General features: G+C 41.6%; 1 protein-coding gene across 1 annotated transcript in view; it reads right to left on the minus strand.

Annotated features, from left to right (window-relative positions):
• CFAP221 (cilia and flagella associated protein 221) overlaps positions 1–25146 on the minus strand; it is a 72510-nt gene extending 47364 nt beyond the window's left edge. The window contains exons 1-3 of the mRNA XM_021708804.1: positions 25074–25146; positions 24811–24909; positions 22370–22470 (exon numbers count right to left, since the gene is read on the minus strand). Of these exons, the coding sequence (XP_021564479.1) occupies positions 22370–22428 (59 nt within the window). The 5' untranslated portion in view covers positions 22429–22470; positions 24811–24909; positions 25074–25146. The remainder of the gene's footprint in view (positions 1–22369; positions 22471–24810; positions 24910–25073) is intronic.
• Positions 25147–25956: the final 810 nt, after the last annotated feature.

Genomic DNA, 25956 nt, shown 5'->3' on the forward strand with positions numbered 1-25956 from the left:
CCAGCAGGAGAGGCTGCGGTGGCCGGGAGCGGCCACTGCACTCCAGTCTGAGCGACAGAGTGAGACTCCAACTCAAAAAATAAATAAATAAAAAATAAATAAATAAAAAATAAAACCATGCTAAAGTCTCTTATGAGTGATAAAAGTTTATCTGTAGATTTCCTTAGATTTTTCCATGTAGAAAATCATATAATCTGGGGAAAAAAAGGGAAATAAAGGACTTTTTCCTATTTATTTTTCCAATTCATATGATTTATGTATTTTTTATGGCCATGACATTGATGATGACACCCATTGACTGAGTGGAAGTACTAATACAGAGCATCTTTTTCTTATTTTGACTTTATTGGAAATATTTTAATGTTTTGCCACTAAGAATTATGTTTCTGGAAAGTTTGTGATAGATAGTCTTTGCCAGGTCAAAGCAATTTCCTTCTGTTTCCAACTAAGTGTCTTTTCCATTTAATCCTGAATGAGCTTTCTGTTAAAAACGTTCCTGGTATATCTAATCTTGATCCTTTTATAGTCAAACTTTCTGGAAATTTTTATTTTAGATGTGACTCCAGAAAGCAACATATAGCTGGATCTAAAAAATAAAAACAAAAACTATTTGATAATCTTTTTTTTTTTGTCAGGATCTCACTGTTGCCCAGGCTGAAGTGCATGATCATGGCTCACCACAGACTCAACCTCCTGGGCTCAGGCAATCCTGCCTCAGCCTCCCAAGTAGCTGGGACTACAAGCATGCACCACCACGTCTGGTTGATCTTTTACTTTTTTGTAGAGACAAAGTCTCACTATGTTGCCTAGGGTGGTCTCAAACTCCTGGGCTCAAGCAATCCTCTCACCTTGGCCTCTCAAAATGCTAGAATTACAGGCATGAGCACCATGCCCAGTCCAGTATCTGAAAAAAAAAATCTATAGATATATGTGAATGTGTATGAATAAATATATTCTTAGGACATTGATTATGCATATCATAAACTATTTAATCTGTATCTGAGTCTTCTTAATTCAAACATTAATGCAAATTACTCCTTATAATTTTCATTCATTAAAAAAAAAACACGAATTGCTCACTTACTATTTGCTAGGTACTGAGAATATGAGTAAGAGATGGCCCTTGCCTTCAAAGCAAGTATTTTTTCTTCTTAGGATTGTGACATTAGTCTGCTGTGCAGAGTCGATGGTCTTGTTCCTGAAACTGGGGATGTCTTTTTGGAGCTCTCTTTTGATATTTAATTTGTCACTAATTAGTATCTGGAGTAGAAAAGACTCATTGCAGTGTAAGCTCACTGCTTACTCTTGACCAGATGCCTCTTTTTGCCTACTTTTGAGAGCTACTCTCTGAATGCAGAAAGCTCCTATGCCTGTCAGGCAATGTCCTTAATTAATTTTCACTTATATTTGTTTTTAAAAATTGTTCCTTAGCTGTGGTGTCTCTGTGAGAGGAGAGCAGTTGTACTGGGAGTACATGGGATTTCTAAGAGGGTAGAGGACTACACCAGACCTTCTACAATCATGACCAAAGACAATAAGCATGACACATGCCTCAGAAACTGGTATCAGCCGGGCTTGGTGGCTCAGCCTGTAATCCCGTGCCTTTGGGAGGTTGAGGTGAATGGATTGCCTGAGCCCGCGGGTTTGAGACCCGCCTGGGCAGCGAGACCTCATCTCTACAATAAATCAAAAAATCAGCCGGGCATGGAAGCGCATGCCTGTAATTCCAGCTACTCGGAAGGCTGAGGCGGAAGGATCGCCGGAGCCCAGCAGGTCGAGGCTGTGGTGGCCGGCAGCGGCCACTGCACTCCAGTCTGGGCGACAGAATAAGACTCCAACTAAAAAAAAAAGAAAGAAACTGGTATCTTCCTCTTCTCTTGGGATACTCACATTGGAACCTAGTCACCATGTTATAAGGAAGCCCATGCAGCCACTGGGGAGAACTGCAAGGAGAGAACTGAGCTTCTGGCCCTCAGACAAGGCCAGCTGAGCTCCCAGACAATAGCTAGTATGTGAGTGGACCATCTTGGAAGTGGATCTTTCTGCCCCAGTTGAGCAGTCTGGCCAACTCTGCATTGAGCAGAGATGAGCCTTTCCCATCAGTCCAGGCCCAAGTTGTAGGTCCACGACCAAAACAAACAATTTTATTTTATGCTACTACTATTAAGGTGGTTAGTTATACAGAAAAAATGGAGCCAAGTAGTATTCTCTTTTTCCTGACTTATTTCTCCTTTAATGAATTATTATCTTACCCCATTTCTGGATGCTATCTTAATTTGGCCATTGTAAAGTCTTTTTTGTTTGTACTATCTCTTAATAAGTGCCAGTCTTGTGCTTATAGCTCAGCTAACCCTCTTAACAACCCTATGAATACTATTATTATCCTCACTTTATATATAAGTACTATTATTATCCCCATTGTATACATAAACTGACCTATAAAGAGGTCCAAGGACACCTGTTAATGAATGGTGAAGTGGGATTTAAAGCCAGGTCTCTACAATCTAAGCTCTTAACTGCTATGCTGTGCTAGATTGCCTCTTCTAGGTCTCTAATATTACAAAATAGCTAAAGACATTTCACTATTCGCACCGCAGTCCTTTCCTCTATTTTCTCTATTGACATTCTCTTTGAAACTGAGCCCTCTGTGCTTTATTTGTTGAGCGTTTTAGAAGGCATTTCTTTTAATGAGAAATCATCAAGAAATGTCTATAAAATTCTGCTATGGACTGTTTGCATTCTCTCAAAATTCATAAGTTGAGGGTCCCCTATTCCCGAGATAGAGTTGGGATATTTGGGAGGTAATTAGGTTTAGATGAGGTCATGAGGGTGGTGCTGCTAGTGAGATGAGTGTTCTTTTATTTTTCTTTAATTTTTTCTTATTTTAAAGATGTGGGGTACAATTCAGGGTTAGGTATACAAATGTTCATTATGCAGGCACCCTTGTTGATGAGGTGTGCCCCCTCCTTCCCCAGGCAGATTCCCACTACTGCTAATCCCCGTTCCCTGCTCCCCTCCTGGCAGTTTCCTGCTACTGTCAATCATTTTCTTATAGTATTACGATAATTGTTCAAGGTCCCCTTATGAGTGAGAACATGTTATACTCAGTTCTTTGTTTCTGTGAAAGATCACTCAGTGTTATAGACTCTAAGTCCACCCAGGTGCTGTAAAGTTCACGATTTTGTTCTTATTTATGGCTGCATAATACTCAATTGTGTATGTGTACTACATTTTAAAAAATCCAGTCCTCTTCTGATGGTCAGCACAGTTGGTTCCACAGACCTAAATGTAAAACCTCAAACTATAAGAACCTTAGAAAATGCAGGAGACATCCTTATGGAAATCTGAACTGGCAACCAATTCCTGATCAAAACCCCAAGTGCCCATGCCGTAAGAGATAAGATAGACAAGTGGGACCTCATCAAACTGACAAGCTTCTGCAAAGCCAAAGAAACCATCAAGAGAGCAGGGAGACAGCCCACAGACTGGGAAAAAATATTTGCCAATTGTATGTCTGACAAAGGCCTAACATCTAGGATCTATAAGGAACTCAAACATGCTGAAAAGAAAAAAACAAACAGCCCCATTACAAAGAACAGACACGTCTCAAAAGAAGACATACGAGCAGCCAACAGATACATGAAAAAATGCTCAGCCTTTTTCATCAAAGAAATGCAAATTAAAACTGCACTGAGATACTACCTAACTCCAGTCAGGATGGCCATCATCAGTAACTCAAAAAACAACAGATGCTGGAGACGATGCGGTGAAAAGGAAATGCTTCTACACTGTTGGTGGGAGTGTAAACTAGTACAGCTGTGGAAAACAGTGTGGCCATTCCTAAAAGACCTAAAAATTGACCGTCCATATGACCCTGCAATTCCCCTACTGGGAATATACCCAGAAGAACTCAAATCATTCTATAAAAAAGATACCTGCACATATATGTTTATCAGGATTAGTATCCTTTTAAAGAAGAGGAAGGAAACAGAGCCCTCTCTCCACCACTGCCTATGAGGAAATCGGGAAGACAGCCCTCAACAGAACCCAACTATGATGTCCTTCTGGTCTTGGACTTCCCAGCCTCTAGAGCAGTGAGAATTAATTGTTGTTTAAGCCACCCAATCTATGGTGATTTGTTCTAGCAGCCTGAGCTAAGACAAATCTCAAGACCTTTTCTCAAATGTTACTAACTTCCTCTTAAGTATTGGCAAGCACATAGACAGAAAGAAGGAAATCTGGGAACTGGTCAGTTATTTTTATTTAAGCATTAGGTATAAATTGTTATACTCAGAATGTGACCAAAAAAAAAAAAAAGACTCAATATTAGTTGCCTGATTAGACCCCAACCCCCAAACAAGTAGAGAACAGTTTGAAAAGCTATAAAGAACTAAGGGTAAAATACATTCCGAATTTCAAAGAATGCTCTTTTATCTAAGATAATTTATGTTCTTTTGAACTTTCATGTATTGCTTATCTTATTTTTCAAAGACACACAATTAATCTCACTGGGATTGGGACCTCAAGCCAGAAGTACAGTAGAACCACGATCCTTAATGATAAAGCCAAATAAAGAGAAACACATATTTACATAAGGAATTATTCACATAACAGGCCTTTAGTTATTTTTTTACACTTAGATAATGAAGCACCACTTTCATTTTAGTCTGGGCTTACACCAATATTAGCGGCAAAGGGAATTTTTCTTGTGGTGGTCCCTTGAGTTCCTTCCTTGCCCTGTTCAATTCCTTCTTCAACCTTACTTAGTCCTTTCTATTGGTGAAACTGTCACACCCTTATCACCCCCACTTCCCAGCAGCTCAGAAGGAGGAGGAATTCTGGTGAAAATACTAGGGAACAACCTGAATTAAAGGAGGTCGCTTCTCCATTCTTGGTAAAAGAACTTAAGGCATTTCTCTGGGGGCTGGAAAGCAACTGAATTCAAAAAAAGTTAGAGGTGACCAGACGACATGATATCTGTCATCTAAAGAGATAATATGTACTCTATTCATATTTCTTTTTTTTTTTTTTTTGAGTTGGGGTCTCACTCTCTTGCCCAGGCTAGAGTACAGTGGCATGATCATGGCTTACAACAGCCTGACCTCCTGTGTACAGGTGATCCGTCTGTCTCAGTCTCCTGAGTAACTGGGACTATAGGTGCACGCCACAACACCTGCCTAATTTTTTTTTTTTTTTTTGACTTTTTTGTAGACACAGGGTCTCGCTATGCTGCTCAAGCTGGTCTTGAACTCCAGGGTTCAAGCAATCCTCTAACCTCGGCCTCCCAAAAGTCCTGGGATTATAGGTGTGAGCCACTGTGCATGGCCTATTCATATTTCAAAACCACAGTAAAAAAAAAAAAAAAAAGCATAGCAAAACATATGCAACATAAAATTTAGCACTTTAACCAGTTTAAGTGTACAGGTCAGTGGTATTAAGTATATTCATGTGGTTATGCAACCAACCCACCATCCATTCATGGAACTTTTTATTTTGCGGAACTGAACTCTGTGCCCATTGGACACTAACCCCCATTCCCCTCCCGCAGCCCCTGGCAACCACCTTTCTACTTTCTATGAATTTAATGACTCCAGGTATATGAGTGAAATCATATAGTATAAAATACCCTTTAAAAATTAAAGATTCACTTGACTTAAAATGAAAGCACCAGTATAATCAATAGATTTGATAGAAGGTAGCTCTTCACAGCTCAGCAGAGTTGCAGATAATGTGGGGTAACGTGGGCGAGGAAAGACATTCAGAGGGGCTCACTGAGTGGGAGCAGGGCCTGTGTCTGGAGCCCACAGAACAGGGGGAGCTGGCAGTAAGAGCGAGAGCAACGGCCAAGGACAAGGAAGCTGCAAAAGTGGATGTGAAAGGAGATGAAAAGCCTCCTGCAGACGGATTTCTTTTTTTGTTGAGAAAAATAAGGCATTTATTGGGAACAGATAAGAGGACACACTAGAAACTATTGATGGCCTTTTCTTTTAGAACAGTGGGTAGAAGAAAGCATATGCTGACTGTATTCAAACCCCATGTCCTCAGAGCCAAAGGCTGTAATAACGTTTGGTCTAAAACACCCAGCAGGACACCTAGTCCTGGCTTACCCACAGCAATCATTAAAAACAGACAGCTCACTTGGTGGTGGAAAAAGAAACAAAATTTTAAAACATAGCAACTTAAATTCAAATACTTGTGGTTTTGAAGTCACCGTAGATAAAAATTTGGGGTGAGAAACTTGAGGCATATTTAATAAAAAGCAACTATTTAATTATAGTCACAATTCAGTTGACTGGTTGACAGTTACTCTATCCTAAATATTTTGACAAGCATTAAGTAATCACATTCTGGACACCGCATTAAAAGCGTGTGTGTTTGTACCTGTGTGTGCGTGCATGTGTGTGAAAGGACCACAGATTTGTGACACTGCTGTAGCAGCAGTGACCGAGTGTGGCTGCCTGTGCAGTGTTTGATGTGGGATTTGACAGTTGTATAAACCGACAAGGAGGACAAGCACCCAGAAAGCACTCTCAATTTAAAGGGCCGAAAACCATCCACAATTTTTGCCTGTTCTCCTTCTAAGAATATGCTTTTAGTAGACACTGAAATTCCTCATGTTATATTCTTAAATATTAGAGTCGAGAATTCATCCACGAATACTTTTTCTAACAATAGTTTAAAGTTTCTTACTGCTTAGTACATGACACTAGCTTGGGGGTTTCCTGTAAACCACAATACGTATTTGCTGCTGAATGTCAATCCAAAAGTTTGTACAGACTAGATGACTCTAAATAAGAAAAAGATTCCAGCTTTAACTACTGTCCCAACACATACATTTGTTTGCTCCAGATGTTCATAAATGGTACCACTCCACCCCTTAACCCCACACAAACCAATTGAACAGTCTGCATAGGGTCTAAGGGAGGAAAGCTGAGCATTATAATTTTCTAGTCAGGCTTTCATAAGGTCAATATTGGCTTCTCCATTTTAGTTTTGCAGTCTTTCCATTGCTTTTTCTAGGAGCTAAAAGTCTAGAATTTAACATTTTGGGAGAAAAACTTTTAAAGAATAGCTCGGGTTTTCCAGTGAAAGTTTCCTTTGTTGACTATCTCAAGGTGGTACCCATTTCTGCTAAATGAAAGGAAGAAGTATTTATGCCCTTTCATTATTATAATACAGATCCCTAAAGTTTATATTTTCTTTTTCTGCTAAAATCCACAAAGGGAGGTTGAGTCAAGATGAGTAGCTAGATTGATATTAGGCCAGCAAAGAAATATTAAATCAAAGAAATTTTACTATAAAGTAAGCCTCCTGAGTAGCTGGGACTATAGGCACACCTGGCTAGGCTATTGTTAAGTGACAGCAATAATTTTATCCAAATATCAGTTTGAAATGTAAGCTCACTACCATTCCCTACTTGGGTAAGTAGGGGCCAAAGTAAAGAACAACTGTATTGATGGGTTCAAGTCACCTGTGTCAGATGTTTCCATAAAATACTGCTACTCCTTCACATCAACTATGAGCTAGGGACACATAAAATGAGTCCTACTATGAGTAAGCAGCATGTGTCTTTCGACAAGCTGAAAATTGTGAATTTTTTTCTCCTCAAGTGAGGAGGGCTTCAAAAAAATCCTTCTGAACATCAATTTGATAGTCCCCTCCAGATGTTTGCTTTAACCCAGTTAACCACTGGTTCTTGGCCTCCCCTCCTAGAGACTCTGTGCTAACACAAATCAAGACTGGGTTTGGTGGTTGTCTATGAGGGGCAAACGCTCACCATCAATCTTTCTTCTCAGTGCTAGTTTAGGAATGCACATTCCCATGTGGCCCAGATGCTTTAAACTCTAGGGACGGTGAGAGAATTTGGTTACATTAGGACATCATATTCTGACCTTGGTTGTTCCCACACTTTCGAAAAGGAGCCATGAGGTTCACTGCCTAAGGAAAGGCATCCTTTGACAAATTTCTAAACTTGACTTAAAAGTTCAAGAAACCAAAATACCCTGGCTTTGGAATGGAGTAACCAGGGCCCTCTTCTGTTAGCGTTGCCAAGGCAGCCCTGCTGTCTACAGCCCTGAGATGAGTACATTGTCCTCTTGCTGTGGATGTCTTGTCCATGGGACCAGATCCAGAGTGATCTTCTCATGGATTTCTCACCACTTCCCTAGGTGACTTTCAGGTACATTTGTCTAGAGCACATTAATCAACTGGTCAACAGAGTCAGCTTGGTGCAAGAAAGATCAATTGATGGGAGAACAACTGCCAACTGACTGGACTCATTCCAGATTTCATCTAGTTCTTTGGTCCCAGGAAGACGCTGTTGCAGAAACTACAGATCATGATGAATTAATGTGAATCTTTTTAGAACCATGGGAATGGAAAAATATAAAATGTCCTCGTCTAATATAAGTATGCCCATATTTACTTGTATACATAGGAAGGATGAGATTATATTTTTATCTACAACACTCTCTAAGATGTTGAATAATTACACAATTTAACAAGCCACAATTGTTAAGTTTATCTACCTATAAAGCAGTTTCAACCTAAGAAGGGAAAGAGAACCAAAAGTTCCCTGTACCCCCCAATGCTGTGTTTGACTTACAGAAGTTGGACAGAAACTGGAATGCGAGTTTTTGTTATTTATAGAGGCTGTCAAAATACATTTGACCAGATCCTAAGCCACCAACATTGTTTATAGGTAGTTGGCAAGTGTCCACATGGAACTTTATCTCAGTAAGGAAAATTTACAACCATCAAATCCCTCACTGAAAATGCGGTTGATGAATACATACGAGGGCCGCTTTATGACCCTGTGGAGAAGGTACGGGGGTGCTCTCCAGTCCTTAGGGAGGCTCTGCCCAGACTGCAGGTGCGTCTTTCTGGAAGCAACCCCAAAGTAAGAAAGCAAAGTTACTGGTAGTAAACACAAATCCTACATCTTCTGACAATCCTGTCCAAAATGATTCTGTGTGCAAAGGGAAAATATATCCTTTGGAATCCACCTTTTGCTGAATTTATGCTCTTCCATCATCTCTATGCTTCTTCATAATGTACAGTATTTCTTCTTTAGCTGTAAAAACGGTTGCTATACTAAGTTCAAAGTATTAGTGCCATTGGAACTTCATACATTGCTGTTGGGGATGTAAGTGGGACAGCTGCTTTGGAAAACAGTCTGGCAGCTATTTTTTTTTTTGAGTTGGAGTCTCACTCTGTCGTCCAGACTGGAGTGCAGCGGCCGCTCCCGGCCACCGCAGTCTCGACCTGCTGGGCTCCGGCGATCCTTCCGCCTCAGCCTTCCAAGTAGCCGGAACTACAGGTGTGCGCTGCCACGCCCGGCTGATTTTTGATTTATTGTAGAGATGAGGTCTCGCCTGCCCAGGCGGATCTCGAACCCGTGGGCTCAGGCAATCCACTCACCTCAGCCTGCCAAAGGCGTGGGATTACAGGCTGAGCCACCGAGCCCGGCTGGCAGTTATTTTAAAAAATTTTTTGTTTTAAAGATGTGGGGTACAATCCAGAGTTAGGTATGCAAATATTCATTATGCAGGTACCCTTGTTGATGAGGCGTGCCCCCTGCCCCCGGCAGTTTCCCAATGGCAGTTCTTTAAAATGCTGCAGTGTTACCATAGGACCTGACAATTCCACTTTTAAGCACATACCGAGAGAAATGAAAGCTTACATCCATCTAAAAACATATACACAAATGTTCATGGCAGCATTATTCATAAAAGCCCCAAAGGGGAAACAACCCATACGTCCATCAACTGATTAATGCATAAATGAAATGTGGTATATCTGTAAAATGGAACATTATTCAGCGTAATGACATAGTCATACAATCGGGTTAAGTTACAAAGTTGGATGATCCTTGAAAACATTATGCTAAGTGAAAGAAATCAGTCACACGAGATTTCATACTGTATGGTTCAATTTATACGAAATGTTAAGAACAGGCAAATTTATAGACAGAAAGTAAATCAGCATTTGCCTGAGGCAGGAGAGTTTGGAGATGGAGGATGGAAAGTAGGTATGGGCTTTATTTTGGGGATTAGGAAATGTCCTGAAACTGATTGTGGTGACGGTTGCAATACTAAAAACCACTGAATTGCACATTTTAATCAGCAAATTTTATAAGTGAATTATATCTCAATAAAACTTTTTTAAAAGTGTAAGTGTGACTTTGTGCTATGATTTGCATGTAGTTTCTCCCTGCCAAAACTCATGTTCAAATTTGATTCCCATGTGGCAGGTGAAGCCTGGGGAGGTGTTTGGGTCATGGGAAAAGATCATTCATGAATAGATTCTTGCTGTCACAGGACTGGATTAGTTATCAGAAGAGTGGATTATTCCTTTTCATATTGGGTCTCTTCGCACACACTCATTTCCCCTTCTATTTTCACCACAAGCTGAAGCAGCATGAAACCCAGTAGACTATCCGATCTTGGACTTCCAAGCCACCAGAATCATGAGCCCAAAAAACCTCTTTTCCTTATAAACTACCCAGCCTTAGTTATCCTGTTATAGCAACACAAAATGGACTAAGATGGTTTGTTCATGTTGTTATAACAGAATACCCCAGACTTGGTGATTTATAATGAAAAGAAATTTATTTCTCACAGTTCTAGAGACTGGAAAGTCCAAGATAAAGGGGCCAGCCTCTGGCGGGGGTCTTCTTGTGCCTCTTCCATCGTGGAATGCAAAGAGAGGGTGAGAGAAAGACAAAAGTGGGGAGAACTGGTACTTTTAAAAGGAAACTACTTCCTCGATGAAGAACCCACTCCTGTGAGAAGGGCATTAATCCATTCATAAGAGCCATGCCCTCGTGTCCTAGTTACCTCTCAATGGGCCCCACCTCGGACACTGTTGTATTGGGAATTAAGTTTCCAACACATGTTTCTGGGGGACCCATTTACACCACAGCAAAGTCATCCCACAGCCAACCACACCTCAAGTCCCTCCCTGCCCTTGGTGGAACTGTCACTGACCATTCTCTCCAGCTTGTGCACAGTCTCTGACAGTATACTTTGGAGGTTTCACACATGCCCCTACCATCAGCCTGGTCACTCAGTGTTGGAAGTTCACCTCCTACACGGCTGGTCAGCCCTCCCACTTCTGAGACTCTACTGCAATTTCTCTGTTGTCTGTTTCTATTTGTGTATGAGCAAAAGTAGCCAGGTCTCATCTGTGTATTCTTTAGGTAAAAATTTCTGTAATAGTAATAGTTAAGACAAATAACTAACTATATGGTAAGTACCGTTCTTACTACTATTAAGTATAAAAAAATTCTCAACTGTTATTGTTAACTATTATTAAGTTCCATTTTAGTTCATTTAATCCTCTTAACAATTGTTTTTTTTTTTTTTTTTTTTTGAGTAAGCGTCTCACTCTGTTGCCCAGACTAGAGTGCAGTGGCACAATCATAGCTCACTACGGCCTTGAAATCCTGAGCTCAAGTAATCCTCCCTCTTCAGCCTCCTGAGTAGCTGGATCTACAGTCACAAGCCTCCACACCTGGCTAATATTTTTATTTTTAGTAGAGACGAGGTCTTGGGGTATGGTGCCCAGGCTGATCTTGAATTCCTGGGCTCAAGTAATCTTCCTACCTCGGCCTCCCAAAGTGCTGGGATTACAGGCATGAGCCACCATGTGTGGCCACAGTTACATTTTAGAGATGAAGATTCTGATCTTCATTTTTCAGTTGTCATTTTTCAGAGTCACATAGCCCTTATGAAGCAGAGACTGGAGTGGAATCCAAGCAGAATGGCTTCCAAGACTTAGGTGATCTGTACTATTAAACATGACACTGTATTGCTTAATTTTCTTTATTAAAGAAACCTTACAAGTCATGGTGGTAACTAAAATGGGTAGAGAGGGCTGAATGTGAGGCAACAGGAAGTGGTAGGACTGTGGAAACCTGGAAAAGACACTGACCTCTAATCGGCTGAGCTGATCATGCAGCAATGTGAGCCCAATGTTGCTGGATCTTCCTTTTTTAAAAAAAGAGAAGTGGAAATCTAAGTTTTTATGGGAAATCTCTCAGTTTTCAATGTTGGCAGCTAATTCAAGTATTTTAAAAAAACATGAAAAAAGTGTGGACCACCACCATGTGGACCAAACCAATGCCTATTTAATTAGTGGCCACAAACTGGGGACCAGCAGATCAAATTCAAGATAGATAAACAAATGAATGATGAAGCAACGACAAGCTGAGGGTTTAAAAAAAGAAGTGCAACAGACCAGACATGAGGATTGACAGACCACTTCTCCTTCACTCCCTTCTCAGATTTCTTCCTTAGAAACCATCTCAAGTTTTAAGGTTTCCTAAGAAGGTACAAATGGAAATTCTGAGCTTGAGGGGCTAATGATGAAGTAGAAAGAGCCAATAGCAAAACTGCAAGCAAACTTCATACCAATCATGACAGCTATTATTTAAGAAACAAAATAACAAATGTTGACAAGGACGTGGAGAAACTGGAATCCTGGTGCATCATTCGCAGGAATGTAAAATAGTGCTGCTGCTATGAAAAACAGTATAGCAGGGACTCAAAAAATTGAAAATAGGATTACCATATGATCCAGCAATTCTTCTTTGGCATATACCCAAAGAATTGAAAGCAGCGTCTCAAAGAGATACATTTCTCTCTTCTTTTGCTATTATTATTATGAATAATTTTGATATGAGCACGGGAGAAACTGAGAAGCACTTGTGACGTTTACAGACCAGAGGCACAGGTTCACTAAAGGCTGAGACAACCATAGGACTACAGAACAGTCCTCTTAACACACACTTTAACAACATATTACTAAATGTCTATTCACAACAATTTCTTTCACCAAGCCCATGATGTCTGGCAATTGAGGCAAAATGACAAGGCATACTAAAAGGCAAAAAAACAGTTTGAAGGAACAAAGTAAGCACCAGAACTAGATACGGCAGGGAAGTTGGAGTTATCAGACAGGTAATTTAAAACAATTATAATTAATATGCTAAGTTCTCTGTGGATAGAGTAGTCAGCATGGAAGAAGACCTGGGAAATGAAAGCAGAAAGATGGAAATTCTAAAAAAAGAACCAAAATAATCCTTTCTTTTTTGAGTTGGAGTCTCACTTTGTTACCCAGGCTGAGGGTAGTAGCACAGTCATGGTCACCCCAGTATCGACCTGCTGGGCTCTGGTGATCCAGTCCTCCAAGAAGCCAGAACTACAAGCATGCGCTACCACGCTTGGCTAATTTTTTATTTATTGTAGAGACGAGGTCTTGCCAAGTTGCCTGGGTTGGTCTTGACATGGGCTCAGGCAATCCACTGGCGAATGTCTTTGATAGACTTATTAGCAGATTGAACATAGCTGAGGAAAAAAATCTCAGAACCTGAACATATATCAATAGGTACGTCTAAAACTGAAAAGAGAAAAAAAAAGACTGAAAAATTAAAATAGAACTGAGTATCCAAGAAGTATGGAACAAATACAAAAGGTATAATATACATATAATGGAGAAAAAAGAAAGAGAGAAAGGAACAGAACAAATATTTTAAATAATGACCGAGAATTTCCCTAAATTAATGTCAGACACCAAACCACAGATCCCGGAAGCTCAGAGTCCACCACACAGGTTAAAAGGAAAAAAAGAGAGAGAGAGAGAAAGACAAAAGAAAAAAGAAAGACAAAAAACGTACCTAGGCATATCATTTTCAATTACAGAAAACCTGAAAAAAAGAAAAAAATCCTGAAGGAATCAAAGGAAAAAAAAAACACCTTAACTACTAGGAGCAAAGATCAGAACTGATAAGAACTGCATTTGACTTCTCCACAGAAACCATGCAAGCAAAAAGAGAGTGGAGTGAAATATTTAAAATGTTGAGAGAAAGAAAACTACCACCTCAGAATTCTGCTCCCTGTGAAATTATCCTTCAAAGTGAAGGAGAAATGAAAAACTTTCCCAAGCAAACAAAAATTGAGGGAATTTGTTGCCAGTAGACCTGCCTTGCAAGAAATTTTAAGGGAAGTTATTTAGAGAGAAGAAAAATAATATGGGTCAGAAACCTGAATCTATATAAAGAAAGAAAAAACATCGAAGAAGGAATAAGTGAAGGTAAAATGAAAACCTCTGTCTTTCTTATTTATTTATTTTTTTGTGGTGGGGTCTCTGTTGCCCAGGCTGGAGTGCAGTGGCTTGCTCATGGCCACCCAGTGTCAACCTGCTGGGCTCTGGCGATCCTTCCGCCTCAGGCTTCCAAGTAGCCAAAACTACAGGTAAGCGCTACCACACTTGAGTAATTAAAAAAAAGAATTTATTGTAGAGACGAGGACTCGCCAAATTGCCTGGGTTGGTCTGGAACCCGGGCTCAGGCAATCCACTCGCCTCAGCCTTCCAAAGTGCTGGGATTACAGGCTAAGACACCGAGCCCGGCCTATTCTTCTTATTTTTAACTGATCTAACAACTAATAGTTAGTTCAAAATAACAGCAACAATGATTTCAAGCATATATTCTTACGTATATATCTTATAGGTGCATAGATGCATACATATGTATATGTATATAAAGATATGCTTATATACAAGAGAAATAAAGATAGCAATTATACTTGGGATAGAAAGGAGAAATTAGGATTATTTTGCTAAAATAAGGTACTCGCTCTACCAGTGAAGTGGTACAATGCTATTTGAAAGTGGCTTAGATTTGCTGTAAATATGTGTTGCAAAGTCTAGGACAATCACTAACAAAAATAAACAAAGGGGTATAACTGATAGGCTAAGAAAAGAGAAAAAATGGAATCACATAAAATGCTCAATTAAACCACAAAAGACAGAAAAGGAGCAGAAGACACAAATAGGAAAAAGAACAAGGGTAACAAATAGAAAACAGTAACAAATATGGTAGCTATTAATCTAACTATATCAATAATCACTTTGAACATCAGTGATTTAAATGCATCAATTAAAAGACAGAAACTGCCAGGTGCTGTGGCTCATGCCTGTAATCCCAGCATTTTGGGAGGCTGAGGAGAGGATTGCCTCAGCCCTGGAATTCGAGACCAACCTGGGCAACTTGGTGAGACCTCATCTCTACAATAAATAAAAAAATTAGCCGGGTATGGTGGTGCAGGCCTGTAGTTCCAACTACTTGGAAGGCTGAGGCAGAAGGATCGTCCGAGCCCAGTTGGTTCGAGGCTGTGGTGGCCGTGAGTGTGCCACTGCACTCCAGCCTGGGCGGCAGTGTGAGACTCCAATTCAAAAAAAAAAGACAGAAATTGTCAGAGCGGATCACTACAGCCCCTTTCAAAGACAGTCTGGCAGGTTCTTTCAAAAGTAAACATACTCTAATCATACAATTCAATAATCATCTTCCTTGGGACTTACTCAAAGGGATTAAAAACTTATAACCATACAAAAACTTGTACTTGAATGCTTAATGCAGTTTTATTCATAACTGTCAAAACTTGGAAGCCACCAAGATGTCTTTTAGTTGGTAGATAGATAAATAAAGCACGGTATATCCAGACAATGGAAAAGAAATGAATTATCAAGGCATGAAAAGACATGGAGGAAACTGAAGTGTATATTGCTAGGTGAAATAACCCAATCTGAAAAAAAACTAAATGCTGTGTGATTCTAGTTCATGACATTCTGAAAAAAGGCAGAACTATGGAAATAGTAAAAACATCAGTGATTGCCGGGGTTTGTGAGAGGCAGAGGACAGAATCTTTAGAGCAGTGAAGATGATACTGTAATGTTGGGCACATGTCATATGTTTATCCAAACCCATAGGAAATACAACACCAAGAATGAGCCCTAAACTATGAACTTTGGGTGATGATTTGTCAATGTAGGCTCATCTTTTGTAACAAGGCACCACTCTGGCAGGGGTTGTTGATGGGAGATGTTCAATTCAGCATGTGTGAGGGCAGGGGACAATATGGAAATTTCTGTACCTTCCTCTCAGTTTTGTTAGGAACCTAAAACTTCTCTAAAAATACAAAGCCTTACAAAAAATCCAGGCCCTATGATGGTAAGATAGTTATAAAAATGGTTAAGATGGTAAATTGTGTGCTATGTGTGTTTTACCATAATAAAAAATAAAATCTAAAACCTGGAGGGGGAAAAAACCCTACAAGTAGGGTCAGGCATCGCGTCTCTTAAAGACACAGTGATAAGAGGATGGTAGAGCTGTAGGAGGCATTGACCCTACCCTCTGGGTGGGATGGGTGCGTAGGAAGACTCATGAGGTTGGAAGCCACCAAGCAGCTGGGATAAATGCAGAGAGGCAGCATCAGAGGTGCACCATTCCTCGTCCCGTTAATCTGATCTGACAAGCAGCCCCTGCAGAAACAAATGGACCTACGTTGGGGGTGCTTGTGTCTTTATGAAGGCGAAGGGCTCGCACTAAGCCAGAGAAAGAGCAAGGTTGGACCACAGTTAAGCACTGAGTAAGATGGCTCGAGGACCTCACAGGCAAGGAAGCGTTGTAATCTGAACAAAAATGAGAGGGGTAAGCTTGGAGACCACAGACGATACAGGTTTAAGACCACCACTTCTTCTCATGCATCAGAGGCAGTGTCTGGGAGCAAATTCACTCTTGCAGGCAGGAGTATTTTATCACTGCTAATATTTAGAATTGTTGGTGCATGGTGATACACAAAAACAGACTTGCTTTTAGTGGAGTTTATTGTTTTAACATTTTCTACAGATGATTATACCCCTCCTTATTGTTTGCAGGCGGAGCAGACCTTGTTCATCACCCACCTCTTAGTGAGTCCCCGAAGGGTGCCCACGCCTCCTTCCTAGACCTCAGTCTGTCCTAGGGAGGGAAGACAGCCTGGAGATGGTCCATCTGGAATACATCAGCCCCGTGCTGTCCGGTAATGACACAATCTACCAGGAGGTTTTCACCTCTGCCAGGTGACAGCTCACATCAGCTCAACTGTCAGTGGAATCTGTGCCATCACTCCAGAGAAGCATAATTCCAGAGGTAGATCATGCCAGATGGAGCGCAGACAGGTAGGACATGTAAATCAAGGGCCAGCTGTCTTCCTATAGATTGGTAGTGGGTGCTATTGGCACTTTTCACCTTGACTTTCCCCAGAGAAGTGTCCTTTTCCGGAAGACTGGACACTCTCATCCCTAGCCCTCACTGCTTTACGGGTTAGTCCTTAATAAATCATGTGCAATGAATCCTGTTTGTGCGTCTAAGGAACCTGACCTAAGAAGACCCTACTGATCTATTGGGGTATTTGCAATCATTGGTTATATTCAAAGTGTCCCAGGTCATCTTGTGCCTTGTTCACCACAGCAGCCCTGGCCACAGCACCTCCAAGTCTCTTCACATGGCTGCCAGAGTGAGGTTTCCAAAATGTAAGTACGCCTGTGTCATTTCTCCACTTAAATCTTTCGGTGATGACCTCTGGGTAAAGTCTACATTTCCCTGCAAAGCCTGTGAGGTCCTCACTAGGTTTCTCTCTATTCCCCTGCCACATAGCCTTTGACCCATGTCCAGGCACACAAATGTTCTTCACCACTGGTCCCCAACCTTTTTGGCAATTTTTCCACAGACAAGGGGGGTGGGGTATGTGCAGTCAAACCTCATTGCTAACGTTAATCTGTATTTGCAGCCACTCCCCAGTGCCAGCAACACTGCCTCAGCTCCACCTCAGGTCATCAGGCATTAGATTTTTACAAGGAGCACTCAACCTATGGTGCCGTTCACAATAGGGTTTGCACTCCTATGAGAATCCAATACTGCTGTTGAGCTGACAGGAAGCAGAGCTCAGGAGGTAATGCTAGCAATAGGGAGCGGCTGTAAATACAGATAAAGCTTCACTCGCTTGCTCACCCACCTCCTGCTGTGCAGCCCAGTTCCGTGGAGAGCTGGGAACTCCTGTTCTAGACAAGCCCAAACGTGCTGTGCTGCTTCCCATCCTGCCTTTGCCCATGCAACTGTAACTTCTGGAGGACCTCCTCTTCTCTTCTACTTTATGCCCATCTTTTTGCTGTCTAATTTCTGGTCATCCTACAAAATTCAGCTCAGGCCAGGCATGGTGGCTCACACCTGAAATCCTAGTATTTAGGAGGCCAGGGCAGGAGGAATGCTTGAGACCAGGGATTCGAGAACAGCTTGGGCAAAATAGCGAGACCCTGTCTCTACAAAAAATTTAAAAATTAGCCAGGCGTGGTGACGCGCACCTGTAGTCCCAGCTCTCAGAAGGCTGAGGCAGAAGGATTGCTTAAGCCCAGAAGGCCAAGGCTGCAGTGAGCTGTGATTGTGCCACTGCACTCCAGCCTGGGTGACAACGTAGCACCTTGACTCAAAGAAAATCAAAAACTCTGCTCAGATATGTTCTCCTCTTGGAAGTCTTGTCTGATCTCCCCATCTCACCTGCCCCCCACTCACCTCAACCAAGCTGGGCAGGCATCCTTCCTCAGCAGACACTGAAATTAAGAATGGACCTGGCACATGGCAGGCATTCAATAAGCTTTGTTGACTGACTGAATGAATGAATGAATACTGCATAAAGAACCCACCCAAATGATAACTGCAACCACCTAAGGTTGACTGAAAACCTTTTGCAAGGTTCTCCCCTGTCCTGTCACCACACATTTGTAACTGAATGTAGCATGGGGCAATTCAAGTCATTAAAAGTTGATAACAAGCCATTACATAAAGGGCATAAAGCCTTGGGAAGGTAGAGCCGGTTACCAGAATGTTCAGAGGAAAACAGTGGCATGCCTATCTTTTGAAGGCATTTTTAAAAATCATATCATTAAACACAATAACTCAATTAGATAAACTGTTTAACTGAAGTTTTCATTCAGATTACAAATGAGAGGCATTAGGTACAAAACAGCTTGGGAAAAGCCTCCAGGGAGGTAGGTAGAGTTTTGTTTTAAGAACCCAAGACTAATGTCTGTATTATTAGACATATTATTTTCACCAACTTTATAAACCATTGTTCTCAACTCAAAAGCGTAGCTTATGATACAAACAAAAAGTAATGTATAGAGGGAAAAAGAAGGAAATAAAAAAAGAATTAAGGAAGTAAAAAGTTAGTTGTTTCCTGCCACTTTGATTTTGATTAAAATGGCTATATTTGCTCACTTAAAGGAAACACCTGTTTGGCCTCAAAATGCATACAATGAATGGACCCTGCAAGGAAGGATTCACCTTTTTACATTCCTGGGGTCCCTGAACAGACCACTTCATGGAGAGAAGGAGTGAGTGAAGACAGGAAGAGCTGGTGAGAGGGCGAGAGAAAGTACTGCAATAGAGTTCTGGCAGAATGCTTTGGGGAAAATGGCCCCAAAGGGCCCTTTGCTCCTCTTTCTAACTCTCCAGGACATCACGCACTTGCACCCCCTGCTCACGGCTGCCTGCAGGCTCACTTAGCCTTGCTTCCATCCCCATAATCCTGCTGAAGCTCGTGGTCTTTGCCCCTCATCCCAGGCCTGTATCTAGAGGCATTTAGCATTTGTCAGCGACTGGATGGAGGAGCATGGGGCCAAGTATAAACGTCACCAAAAATGCGAAAGCCTGACAATTGCTTTTGTTGGCAATAGTCAGGGTCTCACTCTCTGGCCTAGTCTGGAGTGCAGTGGTACAATCCTGGCCCACCGCAGCCTCAACCTCCTGGGCTCAGGTGATTCTTCCGCCTCAGCCTCCCGAGTAGCTGGGACTACAGGTGCATGACATCATGCCCAGCAAATTTTCAAATTTTTTTGTAGAGACAAAGTCTTGCTATTTTGCCTAGGCTGGTCTCAAACTCCTGGGCTCAAGCATTCCTCCCGCTTCTACCTCCCAAAGGGCTGGGATTACACGTATGAGCCACTGCATTCAGTACCTTGGCAATGATGTAGGAGAAACAGAAATTCTCACACACTGTGGATAGGTGTGTAAATGACTACAGTCACTTTGGAAAACAATGTGTCATTACACAGTAAACCTGAACCTGTGCTGTGACCTGCAACTCTGCTTCTAGGTAAAAACTCTGGAGAAACTCTAGGACACGTGCCCCAGGAGCCATGTGCTGTACAAGGATATACAACAGCAGTGTTCATCATCACAACAACAAAATAATAAAAATAATATGTAGGTCCATCAGCAGTAAAGTGGATAAAAAACTGGTAAATTCATGCAATGGACATTATACAGCAGTGAACTACAATATACATTAATGTGGCTGAGCTGTGCAAACATAACGGTGAATGAGAAAAAGCAAGTTACAAAAGATCTTACCCAGTATGACTCCACTTATGTAAAGATCAAAAACTGGCAAAGCCAAACAATGTATGATTTAGGGGTACATATATATGAGTCAAAACTATGAAATTCAGGGAACTATCCAAGATTCAGAATCGTAACTGCAAAAGTACTAGGCATATTTTATGCCTTAAAGCCAATATTTGTTATTATTATTATTTTTAAACTGTTTGAATTACTATATATTCTTTTATATGTATTATTCATGTGACAATTTTTAAAGAGTTGTTTTAAAACAAAAGCAAACTGAGATATGAGTGAGAAGCTACCTGGGAAGATGTGGGAGGTGGGAGGGGCAGAGAAGAGGGTCACGCATCAGCTGAGCCAAGGGGATTGTTCCAGGCCTATATTTTGGAGTTTCAATCAAGGACAACAGGTGGTACCAAAGGACCCCTTACTCCTCTTTCTAACTTTCCTGGCCATTAGTGACTTGAATTCCCTGCTTAGGGCTGTCTGCAGGCTCACTTGGCCTTATTTCCACCCTCATAAGCCTGCTGAAGTTCATAGTCTTTGCCCACCCCTGGGCCTATATCTGGAGGCATCCAGCATTTGTCAGTTACTGGATAGGTTAAAATTCTCCAGTGGCCCTTCATCATCTGCAGGATATAGTCCGTGCCCTCTGCTGCCACCAAGCCTTTGTGGAGGCTTTTTCCCTGCCAACAGTGACATTCTCACATCCCCAGCCCATGGTGTCCTCTTAGGATAACCCAGCTGTCACCTCCCATACGAGTTGCGCTTAGTAACTGATGTAACTCAATGATGACATGGTTCTATCCCGTTAGACTCTGAGACCTTGAGAACCAGAACCTTTGTCTAGTCATCTTTCCACCATGACTGATATCCAAACTACCAACCCCAATAAGCACTTTCTGGGTAGCAATCTATCAGAGTGGATGCTTGTAAGGCGAGTACCGCAGATACCTCCCTCTGCAATAAAAGCTGCTAAATCACTGGGAGGAGGTAGGGGGAGGGGAGACCCCAGGCAGCTGGGTGGAGATATGGGAGACTCGGGACAGTATATATATTCCAACTGATATAGAAATATTTCAATATTTTAACTGACATGGCCTTTGTATAGTTGGCCCTTCATATCTGTGGGTTCCACGTCCATGGACTCTATCAACTGCAGATCAAAAACACTTGGTAAAAAAAAGGATGATTGTGTCTGTACTGAACATGTGCAGACATTTTTCTTGTCATTATTTCCTAAGCAATACAATATGATAATATTTACATAGCATTTACATTGTATTAGGTATTCAAAGTAATCTAGAGGTGATTTAAAGTATACAGGGGGATTTGCATAGGTTATATGTAAATAATATACCGTTTTATAACAGGGACCTGAACATCCATACATTTTGGTATCTGTTGGGTGGGGGTCCTGGAACCAATCTCCCACGAATACCAATGGACAACTATATATCAATATCTAACAGCCCAGTATCCACCTAGGGGTAGACAGCACTAAGCCACATAGTGGGCATTTACAATTTACTGAAAGAACAAGACATACCTTAAATTACAATTGGAATCATTAACCATTTTCCCAACAAGAAGAAGGGAGGAATCTGAGACTTGTCTTCTATAGTAAATTTCTGTAGTCTTTTCCTTCCCTTAAGAACAGATTGGTTAATGGATGGACACGTGATCCAGGTTGTTCTGATACAACTCAGTGCTGGGTTTTTGCTCGAACACCTCAACCCCTTCAGCCCCTCCACTCGCCCCTGGCTCCAGGCTAGAGCTCTGGTAGCTGTCTCGCCCCCATCAAGGAAGCCTGTTAAGAAGGAAGCACAGGGCAGCAGAACCCAAACATGGGGAGAGTCAAGCTGTTGCAATTGACTTCAACCTGGAGACCCAGCTGTTCCTGAATAGCCTATACTATCCATCTTTCAGTTAAATGACCCAATATATTTCCTTTATTGCTTATGATATTTTGATTTGGGTTTGTTTCTATTGTTGCTTTTTTCTTTTTCCTTTCACAACTACTGAACTACTGAAGATTCTAGTCTGTTTCAGGTGGAGGGATGAACTTTCATTAGGAAAAACACAAGCCTCAGCTTTTATATGAGTATCTTTTAATTTTTCACATCCTATAACATTTCGGTAACTCACCTTTCACCAAGTAGAACATTTGATAGATTTATAAATGAGGGAAAGTCCAGTGTGTTCATGATGGGATAGGCATGGATAGGAACAAGCAAAGTGTCATCTCCCTACAATTAATGGGGAAAAAGTCAAGTTTAACATTCTGAAGAATCCACTTTTTAAAGATGAACTTATAGATGCTTTACTTCTTATCTTGTTTTCTATCACTAAAATATTGCCTTAAGAAACTTCAGTGTTTAAGTATAACATTAGAAATATTGAGTTTTTCTTAGCCATAAACATAAAGTATAGAAAATTTTAAGTTCTCTACTTTGAAATGATGTTCACTATTATCCAAAAGCTAAAGATAATTATGCCTCATAGATATGAAGACAGCAATCAACCTGCTTCTATTTCAGAAAATTATAAAGAAACACAACCTTTACTGGTCCACGAAACGAGAAACCAGCACAAAACCATCTGATCCAGACAGCAAAGAATAGAAAACAGTTTACTGGCAACAGGGCACTGAAACCTGCTTCTTGTTCTGTATAATGATGACCTTGAGCAAGAACCTTAACCTCTCCAGGCCTGTTGCTTCCTTTGCAAAATGGAGATAATCACACCTTGCCTTAAAGGTGTTTTAAAGAATTAAAGCAGATAATGTCTTAAACAGTTTAGAGTCTTGCCTAAATGTAAAGTATTACTGTTTATTAGTATTACTACTAAGTATCAGGAAACATGCACTGGCACTTCATACCTACTCTAGGAATTTTTCTTCTGTTGAGTGAAGAATATTCCTTTTGAAAGCAATATTCTGGTTTCATTTTTAGGTTTTTTTTTTTTTAATTGAAACTTCAAATAATAATGGTTCACCACATTCTTAAAGAAATGTGTTTCTCATTCTAAAATACTATTTTAGATGTCTTGGTCTAAGGTTCTTTCCCTCTCCCAGTGGAAATGCATCTCTAATATGATCATGTGAATCAATGAGACAACACTATCAATTTATTAAAATTAAGTTTGCACATTTTTATAAGTATTTTAAGAAAAGGAAAGTCAAAGTGAAATGCTTTTAACGCAAGTCATCTTATTGTGCAGACTGTAAATAAAAGCATTGCTTGAAAAGAAAAATAAATAGAAACTCATTTGTCACTAAAGCATACTCTTCCATTTTAGTTTTGAAGCATCAATAATTTAATTTTTTTAAATGTTATTTATTTATTTATTTATTTTTTTGAGTTGGAGTCTCACTCTATCACCCAGGCTGGAGGGCAGTGGCACGCTCCCAACCACTACAGCTTTGACCTGCTGGGCTCAGGCGATCCTTCCACCTCAGCCTTCCAAGTAGCTGGAACTACAGGCATGCACCACCATGCCTGGCTAATTTTTTAAAAATTTTATTGTAGAGATGAGGGCTCACCAAGTTGCCCAGGCTGGTCTTGAACCTGCGGGCTCAGCCAATCCTCTCACCTCAGCTGCCCAAAGTGCTGGGATTATAGGCGTTAGCCACTGCACCCCGCTGCATCTTGAGACTTTAATTAGCTTAAGGACTTTTCAAGCTGCAAGACTGGGCCTGGACTGTGGAGCACAGGCAGGGGTGGAGGTGATGTTTTAAGAGCTGGATTGACAGCTCCGGCTGGAAGCCAAAGGACAAATGAGGTGACCTAGGAAAGATTCAGAAGAGCTCAGGTGGCTTCCCTCTCCCCGAAGACCCACGGGGCTGCCTCTGTGGACGTTCCCAGACACGAGCCGGCTGCTGGTGTTTATAATCACAACTCAGGCGGTTGTTAATTTTTTAACCTAGCACTTAATAAAGTACATTAAAGTTATTTGGAAAAGCCGGGCTCGGTGGCTCAGCCTGTCATCCCACGCCTTTGGGAGGCTGAGGTGAGTGGATGGCCTGAGCCGGCGGGTTCGAGACCCGCCTGGGCAGGCGAGACCTCATCTCTACGATAAATCAAAAAAATCAGCCGGGTGTGGTAGCGCGCACCTGTAATTCTGGCTACTCGGAAGGCGGAGGCGGAAGGATGGCTGGAGCCCAGCAGGTCGAGGCTGCGGTGGCTGGCTGGGAGTGGCCGCTGCACTCCAGTGTGGGCGACAGAGTGAGACTCCAACTCAAAAAAAAAAAAAAAAAAGTTATTTGGAAAAGTTATTAGGGAGTCTGACTACCATTACCACTGCCACGTTTTAAATGAAGTTTTAGGCACACGGTAGTGTAAAACCTGCAGCAAACACTGTCTCTTGACTCTGTCCGGGTCCTCAGCAGCCTAAACTTTTCCCAAGGGAGGGCCCATGCCCCTGGGCAACAAGCCTTGCACGCCAGTCAGATCGGCTGCCCAGAGACACTCGGGCACCGGGCTGAGAAAACACTTGCCAGTCGTTCCATCTCTTTTTCTTCCTCCCTTGGGGATGTCAGGTTTGACCGGCCCTCAAAAAAAAAAAAAAAGAAATTTTAAGACACTTACCTTACAGTGAATGCGAATGCAGTCATAATAGTATCGCCACTCATCTGGAGAAAACAGGACGGTGACCAAGAGCGACAGGCCAGGGACAAGGCGGTGTTCCTGGAAGAAAGGTGGGCTCTCATCAGGACAAACCCTGGACCACGCAGAGGGTAACACTGTGGGTGACAACCCACCACACACGTGTCCCACGCAAGCCCAAGACACAGAAAACCACAACCCAGCAAAGAACGCCGTGGGAGAACAGGTAACTAAACAATACTTACCTTCTTCTCATAATTGATCTGAAAATATTTGGTTTGTGGGGGTAAAATATGAACGTGTGTGTCTTCGCTGGAAACATTGGCCAGATGCTGGGAGAGAAAAAAGAAGCATTTAGTGTCAATATACTGTTTTATGTAATTGCATATTTATCTCCTTGTTTATTTATGCCTCAGCTTGTTCCTAAAGGGACTGGAGGAGAGATTACATTATTTTTAACCTTTAACAGATTTGAAATACATCATTTAAAGAATAATAAAATAAACACAACACACACCACCCAAAGAATCATAAACACAACACACCATTCAAAGAATAATAAAATATGCCCCATGTGCCTACTGCCCGCCTTCGGAATAATACCAGGGCCTGTAGCTCCCCAGCGTCCCCTGAGATGTATCATCCTTTACATCCCACGCCCCACAATCCTGAATGTGACCATGTGTGCCTTTTGTTGAACTCAATTTAGTCCTGTGACTCAACTGAGCTAAGTCAGTCACCAACTCCTACAGGCTCCCTAATTACACGGCACTGGTTTGGCGGTCAGAGGACACTTAGGCTATCAGAAAACTAGGAAAGAGTGTGGCCAAAACAGCCTCCAATCTATCCCTGGGCAAATGAAAAGGAACTCAAGGTCGAGAGTTCTTTGTCAACAACTGGAGAAGGCCATCCCTGTGAGGAGGCAGAATCATCTGGCAGATAAATGAGCTGGGTCTCTGAAGAAAGAGGTATTTTTCTTTCCTTCTCTTTTTTTTTTTTGAGTTGGAGTCTCACTCTGTCACCCAGACTGGAGTGCAGTGACCGCTCCCGGCCACCCAGCCTCAACCTGCTGGGCGCCGGCGATCCTTCCGCCTCAGCCTTCCGAGTAGCTGGAATTACAGACATGCG

Source organism: Carlito syrichta, unplaced genomic scaffold (genome assembly GCF_000164805.1).
Source record: "Carlito syrichta isolate Samal-C Ts95f unplaced genomic scaffold, Tarsius_syrichta-2.0.1 Scaffold64138, whole genome shotgun sequence".
NCBI classification, from domain to species: Eukaryota; Metazoa; Chordata; class Mammalia; order Primates; family Tarsiidae; genus Carlito; species Carlito syrichta.